Genomic DNA, 17238 nt, shown 5'->3' with positions numbered 1-17238 from the left:
GGCCGGGCCAGCGGGTGCGGAAACCCCTGGCTGAGGAGCGGCCGGGCCAGCGGGTGCGGAAACCCCTGGCTGAGGAGCGGGAGAGCTCACAGCTGGCTCTGGATGCTGTGGCTGCAGGTCCGGGAACTGAACAGGATGGTGAATGAGTGACTGGACTACGGAGGACAGGCGACTGGGGAACAGGAAAAGACTGGAGACGATGAGACTGGAGGACAGGAGGAGACTGAGCTATAGAGGACTGGAGGACAGGAGGAGACTGAACTACAGGGGACTGGAGGACAGGAGGAGACTGAACTACAGGGGACTGGAGGGCTGGAGCAGGCTGGACTGACTGGGCTGGAGCAGGCTGGACTGACTGGGCTGGAGCAGGCTGGACTGACTGGACCGGAGGCTGAACAGCAGGAGAGTGAACTGGCTGGAGTGGGGGCTGAACAGCGGGAGAGTGAACTGGCTGGAGTGGGAGCTGAACAGCGGGAGAGTGAACTGGCTGGAGTGGGAGCTGAACAGCAGGAGAGGGAACTCACTGGACTGGGAGCTGAACAGCAGGAGAGGGAACTGACTGGACTGGAGGCTGAACAGCAGGCGTGGGAACTGACTGGGCTGGAGGCTGAACAGCAGGCGTGGGAACTGACTGGGCTGGAGGCTGAACAGCAGGTGAGGGAACTGACTGGAGTGGGGATGCTAAAGGATGAACAGAGGTAGGCGAGGCTGACGATGGAGCTGTGGTTGGTGTGGCTAACGGCTGAGCTACAGACTGCGCTAGTGAAGGAGATAGAGCTACAGCCTGGGCTAGTAAAGCTGGTGCCTGGGCAGGGGACACCTCAGCTAGCCTAACCAGGGATAGTGCGAGGGCGTGAAAGGCTGGATCAGGAGGTGGATGAAGAGGTGAACTGACAGGTGGAGAGGCTGGCTCTTCCGAGCCTCTAGGGAGGTCAGGCTGGGGTCTAGCGGCCTTCAGCCTGGGTGCTGGGACAGGCACGGGAGGTGGCTGGACACCAGTCACCCCCACCCGAGAAACAGGAACGGGTGTGGAGGTAGACTGGGTCACAGCTGCTCTCATCCTGGGAGCTGGCACAGGGACAGGCTGAGCCCTAGCTGCCTTCACCTGAGAAGGTGAAACAGGTGAAGGGGAAGGCTGAATCTGAGCCACTGTGCTGGCAAAAAAAGGTTGAGTAATGGGTGAGGAAATGGTGATTGAGTGGGAGAAATTATTAGGTGTAGCGGGGATAATGTCTTTAGCAGTGGCCTGAGATGGTGGAACAGTCTCTTTGGGGGCAGAGTGGTGCGTATTAATAGGGTAGTCCAGAATGTCATCACAACATACAGTCTTTTGATTAGGTGGATAGTGAGCAGTCTCTGGCTTGAAGTGAGAGGAAAGAAAAAAGTCTGTTTCGCTCACCACCGGATGCTGCAGCTCCGAATGGGAAGTGCGATGGCGGCGGGCGCGCCGCTCTCTCCGGGAAGAGAGAGCGGGCGGGGTACACAGCCGAGCCTCTGGCGCGGGAGCCTCCGTTGAGCCGAGATGGGAGGCGGAGCCGCTGTGCCGTAGCGAGGCTGAAGGTCCGGTGCATGAGGCAGGTGGCGTGTCAGCGAGGAACAGAGCCGCGAGAGAGGGAGCCGCTGAAGCGCAGCGAGAAACGCCCACTCTCCGCGGCGGATGCTCCGGTGCAGGTGAGGCAGCAGGTGGAAGAACGCGGCGTCTCCGAGGCCCGCCCAGAGCCAGGCGAGTCCCCTCGAAGACGTGCTCTCGCTCCGCGAAGAGCCGCTGTTTCTCCCTAAGCTTTTCCGCCCACAAGGAGAGCGCTGCCTCCTGCCACTCAAAAAGGTCCGAGTCCTCTGGGTCAAAAGCGTGTCTTCTTGGCACGGGTCGTGTCATTCTGTCAGGCGTGTCGTGTGTGGAGGCGAGGAAGAGATGACCCAAACGCTGGACTCACGGTGCAGGATAATGGGGTTTATTGTAGGTAGGTTGGATGAACAGAACATGAACTGAAATGGCTGACTGGGTGGACGACTGACTGACTGAAGAACTGAATGGCTGGCTGACTGATCTGAACATACATGCGGAGAGACGACATTAACATCAATGACACGACAAAGAACTGGTGAAACCGAGGAGCTTAAATACACAGGTTGAATGATGACAATGATTGGAAACGGGTGAGTACAGGGCTGAACATAATCTGACCTAATGACACAAGCTGACATGGGAAAAAACAGGAAGTGGGAACATTAGTGTGGCAAACTAAACTGAACATGAACAGAACTGAAAACACTGGGTCACCGACCCAGGAACCCTGACACTCCTGAGACTGGCCAGCATGTAATGGAGTCGATGGGAGGTTTTGTCCAGCCTTGTCCTTATCTTGGATCTTTGACACTAAGGGAGTCCAGCTCCATCCCCACAACATTACTGTCTTTGCGGATCAGTTTATTGAGTCTGTTGGCATCTGCTACCCTCAACCTGCTGCTCCAGCATGCAACAGCATAGAGGATGGCACTGGGCTCAATAGACTCACAGAAAATCATGAGCATTGTCCGACAAATTAAAACACCCCAAATTAAAACAATTACTTGACGACAACGGGAAGGAAAAACTCCATATGCATAAGCAGTATGCATAAAGTAAACAGCATTCATCCTAGCACAGGACTTTGGGGAACTCTGTAATTAACCCTACTGAGTGAAGAAGACTCCCCATTTGCATGAACAAATTGGAGTCTATTTGCAGCGTTCTGATATAATTAAGATCACTGCAGGACAGTATCTTTCTATGGCATGCTCTAATCTCTGTAATCAAATATTAGGGTCAACAGTATCAAATGCTGCACTGAGGTCTAACAAGACAAGCACAGATATAAGTCCACTGTCATGTCAGGTGCAGGTAAGTGGACTCAGAAGCAGGACTTGCGTCTGTGGTTTAGAAGGGTTTTTTTTTTTTTTATTTACAAAAAGGCATGATAAATTTAACAAAAAACAAATGATAAAACAGTGTACAAAGAGTTAATCCTGACATAGATCTGGAGGGAGGGCAGCATGGGCAGGGGGAATCATCAGGAACAAGACACAAAAACCAGCCTGCGCACAAGGACAGAGTCACTCTCGGAAGCCACAAGGAACTAGGGTTAGAGTCAACTAGGAATAGCGATGATTAGGAATAGAGAATAGATAGAGAAGCACAAAATGGACCACTTTGGAGAACCTGTCGATTATGGTTAATATGACCAAATTGCTAGAGGAGTGCAGCAAGCCGGTGACAAAATCTAAGGCAATGTGAGACCAGGGCTGACTTGGAACCGTTAAGGGCGCAAAAAATGGAGACATGCTTGATGGAGCCTTTTGTTGCATGCACAGGCATCACATGGCAAAACATATTTGCATGCATCACCTTCTAAAGAGGGCCACCAAAAACATTTTAACAAGGAAATCGTCCTTGCAACCCGCAGATGGCAAGCAAAGTGGGCTGTGTGGAGCCAGTGCAGCACATTAGAGTGTGCAGAAGGTGGAACAAATAACCTGTGAGGTGGGCCGCAGCTGGATCAGGCTCTTCTGGCTGTGCATGGCGCACCAAGGTCTTGATTTCCCAGGTAACAGCCCCCACTACACAGGATGCAAGTAAGATAGGTTCTGGTTTCGATGATTCAGAGGGTTCATTACAGTTATTGTATTCAGTCCTCCAAAGTCTATACAGGGCCTGAGTGTGTCATCCTTCTTGCTCGAAAGAAACTGGTGGCGAGAAGTGTGGACCAAGGTTCTTTTGAGCAAAAAGGATGGCTTCCAGTGACTCCTTACTGTACTTTTCTATAGCTGTTTTTTTCGGGCCCAATGGGATTGTCAAAGTGGCTGTGGCCTGTAGTGTCATGTTGCGCTAAAAAACTTTTTTTTGTTATTTGACGTTGTCCTCAAGCTCTCATTATGTCAAGCTTATCTAAGAAGCTTATCTAAGTTTTAGCTAATCTAAGTCTTCTTATCTTGGTTTAAAAAATGTCATTTGTGGTTCTTTTTAAAGCTGTTCTGTTTTTTGTTTGTATATTGTTCTTATTTTATTTTTATTTATTTCCATTTCCATTTCTGCTGGCACTGGTAGCCAGGCTCTTTGTCATGACTTTATGAACACTGTGTGAAGCAGTTGTTTAACCAGCTCTATATTATACAAATGGTAGACTAAGGACAATACCTTGGCGAAATTGGGATATGTGAAAAGTAGACCCTGAATAGACCTCTAAATAACCCCCCTGTAGTCCCCCTGTACCGTTAATAACATTGTTTTAGTTTTAGCCTTTATCTAGGCTGAAGTCTTTCAATGTCTTGAGGACAATGCTGTCTGTTCTGTCACTCAATGGTGGCAAGTGCAGTATTCTATGTGGCAGTGTGTCAGGTGACTGCCGCAGCACTCTATCACTCTCCTTCTTGGTAAAATACCCCTACCCCTTACACAGCCTGGAGGTGTGTTTTCATTGTCCTGTTAAAAAATAAATGATGTTCCAAACAAACCGGATCGGATGGCATGTCACCAAAAGATGCTGTGGTACCCACACTGGTTCAGTGTGCCTTCAATTTTGAATTAATCCCCAACAGTGTATTAGGATTTATTTTTTAACTTTAATATCTTTTTTTTAAGACTAATATCTCATAATTAGCATCACATATTTGTGTTTTGTCTTTTACTGTACACAGTGCATTGTAGAATAGTTTTGGACAGAATCAACACTTCCTCACAACATCCTCACAGGAATGACCTCGATCATAAACCTGCTGTTATAGTATGCACTATACCCCCCTTTTAACTCTACAGACCTGGGGAAGGAAAAGAGGTTGTTATCATGGTAACAGGAGTGTTGCCTATTGAAGGGTCATCTCCATATAAGGAGATGTCCAGAAAGCTGAAGAAGAAGAAACATGAGCCCATATCAGACCTAAGGCTACTTTAAACTGTTTCAACCAATCATGTTCACATTCACCTTTTTTGCGTTGCAAAAGGACACGGAGGGTGGAAACAGGATCCTAAATTTGGACTTATCAGTCCAAAGCACAGATTTCCACTGGCCTAATGTCCATTCTTTGTGGTTCATGACCCCCCAAAAAACTCTTCTGCTTGTTGCTTTTCCTTAGCAGTGGTGTCTTAGCAGATATTTGACCATAAAGGACTAATTTGTGCAGTCTCCTCTAAACAGTTGATGTAGAGAGGGAACTCTCTACATTCATTTATCTGGGATTTATGGCATTTATCTGGGCTCTAATCTGAGGTGCTGTTAACTTGCCATTTCTGAGGCTGGTGACTTGGATGAAATTATCCTCAGCAGCAGAGGTGATTCTTGGTTCTCCTTTCCTGGGGTGATGCTCATGGGAGCTGGTTTGATTGGAGAATGTTTTTTGCAACTGCACTTTGGGACACATTCAAAGTTTTAGCTATTTTCTCGACTGACTGACCTTCGGTTCTTAAAGTAATGATGGACTGTTGTTTCTCTTTACTTAGCTTATTGGTCCTTGAATTTTGACTGTTGTCAAATAGGGCTGTCAGCTCTGTGCCAACCTGACTTCTGAACAACACAACTGATAGTCCCAACCCCATTAAGAAGGCAAGTAATTTCACAAATGAACCCTGACATGGCACACCTGTGAAGTGAAAACCCTGTCAGGTGACTACATCATGAAGCTCATTGAGAGAGAGCCAAGGGTTCATTCATTCAGGACATTCAGGAATCTAAAATATAAAACATTACAGTTATTTTTTAAGCTTTTTCTTTGCGACATGATTCCATATACCTTGCTTCATATATTTGATGTCTTCATTATGTATCTACAATGTAGAAAGTAGTCAAAATAAAGAAAAAAAACCTTACATGAGAAGGAGCTTGGAAAGAAAAGTGCCTGCACGTCTTTAAGTTTCTTGAAGACATTTCGCCTGTCATCTGAGAAGCTTCTTCAGTTCTAACAGCAATTGGTGGAGAGTCCCAGATTATTGAATTCTATTGGGAGTGTCCCTAATAGGGTCCTGGGCCCCCTATTGTTCCTCTGGCTTATCACATGAGCCAAAGTGTGAAAAGTGGTATCTACAGTGGTAATAACTTTAAAATTACTATATTGTTATATTCTTTTTTTCTGCCTTCTTACCCTTTGTCACTGAACTGTATTTCCATATTATTACCCCTGCTTATTATCCAATTACATACATTTAAGTGTAATATTACTCAACTGTAACCCCTTATGCTACCATGATATTACCTGGATATTAAGTGGTTATTACTTTGAAAGTTGAGTGGTAATAACTTAGAAATCCCCACAATTTTTGTTCTGCCTTGTTATCCTAATATTCCCACCTTATTACTGAGCTGTAACAGAAAATTGAATCATTATTTTTATTATTATTATTGTTTGTAATTTAGTTATACTTATCAATTGTTGCACTTGCTAGAAACATTAATATTATTATTAATACTGTGGCACTTTCTGTCTTCTTGCACTACTGGTCATACTCATATTTATATTTTATACAATTTTCTTATCTTTTTTCATTAGCTGTTTAGCTTTCTGTTCTTAAATTTATTCCAGCTGTTAACTTTTTTACTCTCTCTGATTCTGAACACAGTGTTTCTTTTTGCACTGAGTATGTAAAAGGCACAATAATTTATCCCAGGATTAATAAAGTTCTTATCTATTCTTAATTTTATTGTACACTATGTTTGACAACACAGTGTTTATAAAATACAAATATAACAGCAGTGTATAATAACCAGAGAAAACAAGAAACATCAACCACTGATGTGAACATTATTGGAGCCAAAAGGTGAATACAGTGAAAAGGAAATGGAGTGAAATTTACTGGGTAATAATTAACACATAAAATACATAAGAAAAAGTAAAAGTACTTACATATATTTTTATCGGAATTTTCATTTAGAATATACACCACAGTCACAACTGTGACAGCAATAGTGATATTTTTTCTATCACTGTTTAGAACCATAATTCAGTAAGTCACTTTCAAAATTACAGGGAAAGTCCATCCATCCATCCATTTTCTTCTATTTGCCCATATCATGGTCCAAGGGGGCAGACACACACTATAAACCCTGGGAAGGTGGTCAGTATGTCAAAGGTCAAAATGTAGAGACAGACAGCCATTCACACCTACAGTCAATTTAGAATCACCATGCAAGTCTTTTGATTCTGAGCAGAAGCTGTGTAACCCCCCATAGACAAGGGAACATTAAAACTATGCACCAGCTGGATTCAAATCCAGGGCTTTCTTGCTGTGGTGTGTCAGTGCTAACTGTTGCACAACTGATTTTATGTCTTAGTAGAGCAGGTTTCATACTCTTTTTATAGTATGTTGGCCCCACTGGTGTCATACTTGAAGATCTCCAAACTGATGATAAGTTTAACAGCATTTCTAAACCAGGGGTAAAACAAGGCGTAGATCAATGGGTTTAGACAAGAGTTAATGTAAAAGATAATGACCACAAAAGATGCAGAGGGATCATTGACAGCATTTTCATCAACAAGAGAGTAGCAGTAGAGTGGACAGAAGCATGCTAGAAATACAACTACAAGAACCCCAAGACTCCTGGCTGCTTTCAGCTCAGATTTGTTTGTCTGATTCAGTGGACGCTGAAGTGTGACAGATGTAACATGAGAGCGCATGGCACGAGCCTGAGACACAGCCACCACAAATACTCTCATATACAAGACTATGATAACAGTAACTGGACCAAAAAAGGATAAAATAAGGTCAACAACAATAGCAATATTGCTGCTGAAAAATACACACTCTCCAAAGCAAGAATTATACCTGCCTGGTTCAATCATGACATCCTTTGTATAAAGACTGCTGTAGAAAATAGCATAAAACCAACACAGACAAACACCGAGTTTGACTTTCGGCAAAGTAATTCTGGTGGGGTAATGCAGAGGGTCACAAATAGCCACATAGCGGTCAACTGATATTAGAACAATGTTCCCTATTGAAGCACAGATAATGTTGCTGGTCAAATACCAATAAGCAGAACACATAAGATCACCAAGTACCCAGCAGCTTGTGTTTCTAAAGATTTCTAAAGGCAACAACAGGAGACCCACAAAAAAGTCTGAGACAGCCAGAGAGAGGAGGAGGATGTTACTGGGTGTGTGCAGCTGCCTGCAGGGAGACAGAAAAGAATATAATGCGCATTGTTAATGTCAATATGTCTTCAGTGAAAATTCTGCACTAATAAGGCATGATTCAATTCAAAAACTTCTAAAACTTAAACTGTAGTTTCAGTTGAAAAGTTAAACTCTGCCTGAAGTGGGAGACGGAGATGATGACAAGAAGGTTTAGAGCAGCAGTGAGCAGAGAGATACATGAGAGCACAATGTTCAGGAGCACAGCTTTGGACCAGTGAAGTGTCGGCTTCCTGCAGGAACTGTTGAGGAGTTGTGGGAAACAGAGCTCGACTCCTTTCGGTATCTCCATCATCAGACACCTGCAGCTCTCTAATTAGAAATTCTTCTCATACAGCTAGTTTATCTCACCCCTCCCACCAATCTCTTTCAGTCTAAAACATGATGACCCTCCTTTTCTCTTCTTCCTTTCCTTCGCAATTTCATTTTTTAACTCTGACTGTCTCATTCACAGATGGTTAATAGATTTTCTTAGATTATTGTCATGATTCTGGGTCTTCCACCCAGAGTTTTGAAATTTCTAACTTTTTAATTCAGTTTTTAGTATTCTCTGTTTGGTTCTTAGTTTTATTTTTCATGTATTTCACATTTTCAGCTTTATATATTTTCTTTCACATTTTGAACCTTAGTTATTATCTCTGGCCAGCATGGTGATGCTGTGGTTAGCACTGTTGCCTCATAGCAAAACAGTCCTGAGTATGAACCCAGCCTGGGATTTGATTAGTAAGTGTGACCACATCTATAAACCCAGAAATGGCAGTTTGCTGGTCAACATTCTGGTGTCTGTTAATACATTGCCAGGAAGAAAAAACATCAGCAATTATATTAGAGACTGAACCATTGATGGACGTCAGTCTGAGAAAGGCTGTAACAACATTTTTAAACAGTGTGACATCCATCATTTTACAAAGGTTATTTACAAGTGGAAAACCTTCAAGACACCTGCCAATCCACCTAGAAGTGGACATCTCAGCAATTTGCTCCAAGGTCAGACTATGCAATGCTCAGTTAAACTGAAAAACACCAAAGACCTACATCATAGTGCTGGGCGATATATCGATTTTTAAAAAAATATCGATATATTTTTATACAAGACATAAGATGTGACAATATCGTTCGTATCGATATAGTATATGTTGCGTTATAATTACACTTGTGGAGCCGCTATTTTGCCTCTCTCTCGTCTGGGTTTGTCTGCCCCGCCTCTCTCCCTCACTGCACACAAATCCCCTCCCCCATCGCTACGCCTCCAGTTGCCGACAAGATGGACACAGGAGCTAGCGAAGAGGAGCTTGTCGGAAAAAAGAAAACCAATGGCTCAATTATTTGGAGATGGTTCGGGTTCAAAGTGTCAGATGAGCAGCAGAATAATGTATTTTGTAGAGAATGTCGAAAAAGCGTCGCAACGAAAGGTTCGAGCACTACTAATCTTTATCACCATTTACAACTGCGCCATAAAGTGCAGTATGAAGAGTGTGTGAAACTGCGTGCTGTAGCCCAGACCGCAAAGTCTTCCGAGGTTCCCGCCGTGAAACAGACCACCTTACAACACTCATATACTCGTGCCGTGCCATATGATACAAAAAGTGAGAAGTGGGGGGAAATTACTAAAGCAGTTGCCTATCATATTGCTAAAGACATGGTCCCCATCTCAACTCTGGAACAAGAGGGCTTTATACAGTTGCTAAAAACTCTTGACCGAAGATACCAGTTACCTAGCCGGAAATACTTCACCAGAGAAGCACTGCCAAAAATGTATACTGAAGTTAGACAGAGTCTCGCTACCCAGCTCACCAAAGTGTCTCACTTCGCACTGACCACCGACATGTGGTCCAGCAGGACGTGCAAGCCATATATGACTGTGACTATACATTTCATGGAAGACTGGGAACTGAAAACTGCCCGTTTCCAGACCAGCTACTTTCCTCAAGACCACACCGGAGAGCATATAGCTGAAGCCCTGCAGGATGTGCTCAAAACCTGGAAGCTTAACCCGACGGGACTGGTTGCTATAACAACTGACAACGGGGCTAATATTGTCAAGGCGGTTCAACTGAACAAGTGGCCGAGGATCCAGTGTTTTGGTCACAGGCTTCATCTGGCCATTGGTGAGTGCAATACTGAATCTGTTAATTTGGAAAAAAAATGCTAATAAATGAAAAGTGTATAGAGTCATTTGCAGAGCTAAGTGATATATACATCTATCACTTAGAAATTGAAAGTTAGTTGAATAAATAAATAAACTATCCCTACATGTTCCAATCATTTGCTGGTGATTTTACCAAGATAGTTTAACTAGAATCATTTCTAGGTTATACAATACATGACACACTTTGCAAATATTGTTAAGTCTTATGCATCACCTTCTATACAACTGAGATGGATATTAATTTGCCTTTGAGTGATTTGCAACTTAACATAACAATTAAAGTGATTTTAAAAGTTTGTATTTTGTGTGTCACAGGACATGCTATGGATGATGCCCGCATTACCCGGGCTATTTCTCTGTGTAAGAAAGTCGTCAGCAGCTTCTCCTACAGCTGGAGGAAGAGAAGAGAGCTGGCTGAAGTGCAAATACAGCTGGGTCTTCCAAGTCACCAGCTACTCACAGAGGCAACAGCTGGCTGGGGATCAAGGCTTCTCATGATAGAGAGGGTTCTGGAGCAGGAAAGAGCACTTTCTAAAGTCCTCTCTGTCGACATGAAAACCAGACCTCTAGTCCCTACTTGGCAGGACATAGAGGTCCTGGAAGCAGTTCAGAAAGCTCTCAAACCCTGTCAGGACTTCACTGATGCACTTTCAGGAGAGAAGTATGTGACCCTGTCATATGTCAGACCTGTGCTACACCTGTTTAACACTAGTCTCCTGGCACCTGGAGGAGGAGGATAGTGAGCTGTGTAAATCCATCAAGACCCGCATTGTGGATTACCTCAACAATAAATATGCAGATCCATCCACCAGTGACCTGTTGGACATGGCTTCTTTTGTGGATCCACGGTTCAGGGCAAAATACATCCCAAGTGAGAAGATTAATACACTAAAACATAAACTCATCTTGGAGGCAGAGTCTCTGCTCAGCTATCAGGGTACGTGTTTGTCTGTGCTGCCTGATCCAGCCATGCAGAGTCTGCAGACCGAGAAGAAGCAGCAGCGGGACACACAGCTAAAAAAAAGAGATCACTGGCAAGCTTCTTCCAGCACAGCACAGCCACCAACACTGGTTTCACAAAAAGGGAGACAATCGAAAATGAATTTTCTAGCTACCTGTTGTCAGTTTGTGTAGAGAGTGATGCTGACCCTCTCAAATGGTGGAAGGAACATGAAGTTGCCTATCCAGCACTGAGCCTCCTGGCCAAGAAATACCTTTGTGTGCCAGCTACCAGCTCCCCTTCTGAAAGGATTTTTAGTTGCAGTGGAAACATTGTAACCTGCCACAGGGCATCCTTGAAACCTGATAATGTTGACAGATTAGTTTTCCTGGCACAAAATCTGTAAGCTGTACAGTTGTTGGCCTTGCCAATTGTTTGTGTTCTTTCTATATTGTTATTGTCATTGGAGATTTGCACAAAGACCCACTGACCAAAGAATGGAATTTTGTTAATTTCATTCAATCTGTTTACATGTTTTGTTTTTTGCACAAAATACCAGATGATTGTTCAGGAATACACACAAAGAAGCACTTTAGAAAACTTTACTTCAGTGTAAGCACTTTTTAAAGAGCAAGTTGCCTTTGTTATTTTAGATCTGCATCTTTTTAGTTTACATTTTACATTTAGTTTACAACTTTTAGCTTTTTGCTATGTATGAAAAGGAAAAAAAATGGAGCATTATTATTTAATAAATGCTGACAATTTATTTTTGACAATTTTTTCATGTACATCTACAGTTGTATCTTAATAAAAGTTACATGTGTGACATCTGGGACAAATACCTTTGACCAAGAACTCTCTTTTTGTTCTTACTTTATGGGATTAAAAAAATATCGAGATATATATCTTATATCGCCATCGAGCTAAAAAATATCGAGATATGAATTTTGGTCCATATCGCCCAGCTCTACTACATCACAAAAATACTACTGTTTTTCTGCTTTTGTTTTCACTTTTTTGTGAAAACCAGACATCTCATACCTATCCAACAGCTAAAGCTTGGCTAAAATTCAATCATGCAACAGGACAACAATCTAATGCAGAGCAGCAAACCAGAATCGCTGAAAAAGCAAACATTTTAGTTGTTGAAGCTATCCAGTTCAAGTCCAGATCTCAATCTGAATGAAATGCTGTGGCAGGACCTTAAGAGAGCTGTGAAAAAAAACACAAGCTGTGAAGAAAAAGATTCCTGCATAGCTACATGAAAAACGTTTTCACATGAGTGCACAAAGTCCTGAGATTTTTTTCACAAGCTTAGAAAAGCTGAGTCGCAACTTAAATAAAGTTAATACACACACTTACATCAGTCACATTACCAAGTCATCGCAACATGTTCTTTATATTAAATCTATCATCTCCCACCAATTTATCCAGCTGCAGTTTTTATAGTTACTAATTTGCCTTTACTTAGACTGTGGTCTACATTAGAGCAGTGCTGACTTGTCTCATTGCTATCATTCAGTCTCTTGCAATTAGAAATTTAGCACTAAGGACTAGAGATGGCACGATACCACTTTTTTATGTCCGATACCGATATCATAAATTTGGATATCTGCCGATACCGATATGAATCCGATATAGTGTGTTTTTTAATCAATAAAACTGTTTTTTTAATATCTTGCTGCATTTTGTATAAGTTCATACTCCAGTTTAAATAAACAACAACACTAAAGCTATTCTGTTATACCTGTATGTAAAAAATACACTGCGCCCAAAATATTTCATAGTTCAGCAACACTGATCAATCTAATAAACTTAAACCTACTCCATCCTCCCTATTCTGGTATTTTAAAGAGTACTTAGCAGAAATATTAAGCAACCTAACTAATAGGTTTGCAAACTCCCAGCAAAAGAAAATAGGGAACCACCCCCACCCTCCACCTCATGATGCTTAATCGATGTAGTCAACTTTAATTTGATGCAGTGTGGAAAAAATGCACAGAAATAAATTATTTTTCAAGAATAATTAAATAGATTCAACATCTTACTTTAACAGAATTGCAGAATTCACAGATGGTACCTTCCCAAAGGAAAAAGTACTATAGCTTACTAGGGTATATTAGACTTAACAGTTACTATATACAGTAATGGACTTCTATACATTTTACATCAGATTAAAACTTTGGGTGTAAGATTCAGATAATTATTTATTAAAAGCGAGACATTTTAAATGAGAATAAGAAAGAAAAGTATGTCTTTGTGCCCCCTTTTCCCTGTTAATGCCCTGTCGGCCCCCCTGGCTAAACTTTGCTAGATCTGCCCCTGCACAGTTACCAGCCGTCAGCTACGTAGAAAAGGATCCTGGTGTAGAAAGTAATATTAAATAAATTCTAACAACAGCTTATCAAGCTTAAACGTGCTGCTGTTGTTCCGCCGCTGGTTTCCTCTTTCTGGTGCAAAGTGGGCCAAAAACAAAGAAGAGAGACGGAGTCGCGACAGAAAAGCCGATCAGCTGATCATTAAGCAGTTTCATGATTGAAGTAGCAGCAGGAAGGTGAGGGAGAGAGAGAGAAGAGGCAGTCGCTCCATATATCGGTTGTTAAGCTTAACATGGGAACGCTTTACAAACATTCAGAGATGAACTTACACACTTGCTTTACTTCTCTCTGGGATAACTTCCTCGGAGATGAAATGCTGGTTTGGTAGCGAGGCTACAAATATCTATCTCGGTCACCATGTACAAAACTCGTGAATTTGTTTAGTAGTTTTAGTTAGTAGTTTAGTATCAGCCACACTGTGCAGCTGTCAGTTGTGATTCAGATTGTGTCATTACAAGAGAAGCCCCATGTTGAGGAGTATTTTATGGTTTTTTTGAAAGCTGACGAATCCACAGGGAAGCATCTCACATCCATGATTTTAAACAGTCTGAAAGAGCTGAAAATTCCCTTTGAGGACTGCAGAGGTCATTCATATGACAATGGGGCCAACATGAGAGGAAAAAACAAGGGCATTCAAGCCAGGCTGCTGGAACTGAATCTTAAAGCCCTCTTTGTTCCCTGTGGAGCTCATACACTGAATTTGGTTATGGCTGATGCTTCAAAGGGATCTATTGATGCCACAGGTTACTTTGGGATTCTGCAAAAACTTTACAATTTGTTTTAAGACTCCACTTAGAGATGGACCATCCTGAAAAAACATGCTAACATTACACTGAAGATGTGGTCCGAAACAAGGTGGGAAAGTAAGATCAACAGCGTTGAGCCCCTGAGGTACCAAGCATCTGCAGTGAGAGAGGCTTTGATTGAGGTGAGAGACCACACCAAAGACTCAGTCATAAATACTGAGGCCCAGTCTTTGTCTGAGGAGGTGGGATCATACAGATTCAGCATTTGTTCAGTGGTGTGGTATGACATTCTGAATCAAATCCACCATGTGAGCAAGCTCATGCAGTCTCCCAACATGCATGTGGATGTAGCAGTCAATCTCCTCAAAAAGACAGAAAGAGGTCTCCGCAACTACAGAGCAACAGGCTAATCAGCTACACAAATTTCAGCCAATGATATGTGTGAGGACATGAACATAGAGGCTGTTCTGCAACAGAAAAGACTGAGATCTACAAAGCAGCACTTATCTTACAAGTAATTTGATGAGCCATTGAGTGATGCCCCAAAGAAGCTGGAGGTGACCTTTCTTAATGTTGTTGTTGATGCTGCAGTGTCTTCCATCCAAGAGAGATTCACCACTGGCATCAGTTACCAACACTTCACTTAATATCAAATTGAGACTCGCTTGTGTTTAACCCTGGAATATGTGAACATATTACTTATTGAGTCTTTTCTTAGTCCATGGGTTGTAAAATTGCAACATCCTCCATCCGTAGTAAGAGAATGCGTCTGTGGCAATAACCAAAATGTCTCCATATAGCCTTTGTGAATAAGAATATAGCTGGCCAGCAAAAAACCCCAAAAACAAAACGTATAGAGCTAAATATGAAGCATGTCTGTGAGTCCTTCAGTCCAAATAATCGAGGTCGAGAAGAATATGTAGCAGCTGCTGATCCCTCAATTACGGTGGCCCTGAAGTGCAAACCACAAAAACAAATCACAAAACGCACAACAAATTGAAAAGCGCAAAAACAAATTGAAAAGCGCAAAAACAAATCACTTAACGCAAAAACAAATTGAAAAGCGCAACAACAAATTCACTAAACGCAAAAACAAATCACAAAACGCACAACAAATTGAAAAGCGCAACAACAAAAACCAAACCGGAAGAGGTAGGTACCAATGCTGGAACAACAGGCATCACTGATTGGATGATGGATCCGGTAGCCTTTTGAACCGGAAGTTGTTCTGCCAAACGTGGTTATGAGAAAGAGCAGTCAACATGTTTTGTCCAAGTTGTGGAAAAAAGTTGGTAGAGCAGTCACCAAACTTTTGCAGTGGCTGTGGCAAAAGACTTCAAGACTCTATCACAGACCCTCTACAACCATCCAGTGAGTTAAAATCAAATTCAAAGGCTTCTGTTGCTCATGGACATGTGAGCTTACTGACGCTAGCACTTTTGTCGCTAATAGCTGTTAATTGAAAGGTTTTAGGGTTTTAGGTAACGCAATTCTTTTATTAGTAATGGAATAGGGTTAGGGTTAGTGTTTTTATTGTTTATTGTCTATTGTTTGTTAAGACCACAGATAGTCAGTCAGAGTACATGTTTATTTTTCAGTTATTTATAGACATGATCCCTTTTTTGATACTTTATTTTAGTGTCACAACAAAAATGTTCAAATCCAGATGAACTCTTTGTTATAGCTTCTTAAAGGACAATATATTGACAGTTTTTATTTTTTAATTTGTCCTAATACTTTTAACTAAAGTTCTATCTATGGGCAATTACCGGTACACACATTGCTGCAAACTGTGCAATAATTCATTTTTATGCTTTAAACCAATTAAAACAGGTTGTTTATTCTTAACAGATTTAAAGATGGACTGGACAGTCTTCATTTTTTCACTGCAGTCCAGCAGTATCCGAGTGTTCTGGCCCCATTGTTATACCTGACTTACAAGACCCTGACTGCATCAGATCTGGAGAATATATTCAGACCAAGTCTCAGCCCAGCAGGAAGCAACAGGCGGCAGAAGGAAGCGCTAACACTTGGCTTTTGGGCAGATTATCTGCTTGATTGTGAAGGTTTTTAATGAATGCTTTTTTTCTTTGCTTTTAAAATTGTATTGATTAGAAATTGTTTTATTAAAGGAGAAATAAGGTGATTCCCTGGAATGCAGAGTCAAAAAATGAACTACAGTGTTTACTTTCTTCTTTCAGAGAAAGTGACAGCTGTGTCACTGGAAGAATTATTAATGTTTGCAACAGGTTTGACTGCACTTCCACCAGCTGGGATGACACCACCTCCATGCCTAGAGTTTTCGAGTGATTCACCTTTTCCTGTTGCCAACACCTGTGCAAATGCACTGAAGCTACCACTCTCTGAATCATACAGAATCTTTAAGGCAAATATGGAATTTGGAATACAAAATTCCCCTGGATTTGGAAATTTTTAAATCACACGTCTTAAGTGTCATGACAGTTATTAATGTTCACTGAGTGATTTAAATAAATTGTTACAGAAGATTTCATTGACTCGGTATCTCAGGGATTTTTTTATTATTTTTTTGAGAGGTCACCCATTATTGAAACTCTGCTGCTCTTGGCACATTTGAAAGTTTAAATTGTGGTTCAACATTGAGTGTTTTAATTCTAATCAGTTGCTGTATATCAAATGATATTAACAAAATAAGTTTCACTTTAGCAAGAGGAACATACACTAAAAACAGGAGTTCAGTAGTTAGTGTCTAAAATCCAGCTACATTCTTCAGGGCTAGATACAGTTCTGTGGCTGACTCCCAGTCTTGTGGCTGCTCCAGTCTGTTTTGTTGTACAGTGTGGTGTAGATATTCCTCAATGTTTGGGTCACCACACAATTCAGTAGCTT

The 17238-nt window shown here is 41.9% G+C and overlaps 3 protein-coding genes and 1 long non-coding RNA gene across 4 annotated transcripts; 2 read left to right on the top strand and 2 right to left on the bottom strand.

Moving 5' to 3' along the window:
* Positions 1-425: 425 nt before the first annotated feature.
* On the bottom strand, positions 426-1876 carry LOC109197406 (vegetative cell wall protein gp1-like). Its single transcript, XM_019352389.2, has one exon. The coding sequence runs from the start codon at positions 1874-1876 to the stop codon at positions 521-523; it is 1356 nt and encodes a 451-aa protein (XP_019207934.1). The 3' UTR covers positions 426-520.
* A 5444-nt stretch (positions 1877-7320) lies between these two features.
* LOC100703275 (trace amine-associated receptor 13c-like) lies at positions 7321-8449 on the bottom strand. The gene is made up of 2 exons (XM_013273988.3): positions 8277-8449; positions 7321-8134 (listed from the first exon to the last, which is right to left on the bottom strand). Exons 1-2 carry the CDS (start codon positions 8447-8449, stop codon positions 7321-7323), a joined length of 987 nt encoding a protein of 328 aa, XP_013129442.1.
* A 1347-nt stretch (positions 8450-9796) lies between these two features.
* On the top strand, positions 9797-11046 carry LOC112844166 (zinc finger BED domain-containing protein 1-like). Its single transcript, XM_025903935.1, has 2 exons — positions 9797-10265; positions 10622-11046. The coding sequence occupies exons 1-2, from the start codon at positions 9797-9799 to the stop codon at positions 11044-11046; spliced, it is 894 nt and encodes a 297-aa protein (XP_025759720.1).
* Positions 11047-15583: 4537 nt separating this feature from the next.
* Positions 15584-16747, top strand: LOC112844100 (uncharacterized). Its single transcript, XR_003216699.1, has 3 exons — positions 15584-15741; positions 16222-16436; positions 16572-16747. It is a non-coding gene; the product is annotated as an uncharacterized LOC112844100 (long non-coding RNA).
* Positions 16748-17238: the final 491 nt, after the last annotated feature.

The sequence above is a fragment of the Oreochromis niloticus genome, linkage group LG16 (assembly GCF_001858045.2).
Source record: "Oreochromis niloticus isolate F11D_XX linkage group LG16, O_niloticus_UMD_NMBU, whole genome shotgun sequence".
Classification (NCBI taxonomy): Eukaryota; Metazoa; Chordata; class Actinopteri; order Cichliformes; family Cichlidae; genus Oreochromis; species Oreochromis niloticus.
Note: the sequence above shows the minus strand (reverse complement) of the source record. Positions and strands in the feature narration are given on the sequence as shown.

Excerpts from the sequence above, each read along its gene's own strand:
- LOC109197406 (XM_019352389.2), bottom strand. The coding sequence starts at position 1,876 with ATGACACGACCCGTGCCAAGAAGACACGCTTTTGACCCAGAGGACTCG.
- LOC100703275 (XM_013273988.3), bottom strand. The coding sequence starts at position 8,449 with ATGGAGATACCGAAAGGAGTCGAGCTCTGTTTCCCACAACTCCTCAAC. Across the intron at positions 8,135-8,276 it reads ATCTCCGTCTCCCACTTCAG|GCAGCTGCACACACCCAGTA; the intron begins GCAGAGTTTAAC and ends GTCTCCCTGCAG.
- LOC112844166 (XM_025903935.1), top strand. The coding sequence starts at position 9,797 with ATGGTCCCCATCTCAACTCTGGAACAAGAGGGCTTTATACAGTTGCTA. Across the intron at positions 10,266-10,621 it reads CAGGCTTCATCTGGCCATTG|GACATGCTATGGATGATGCC; the intron begins GTGAGTGCAATA and ends TGTGTGTCACAG.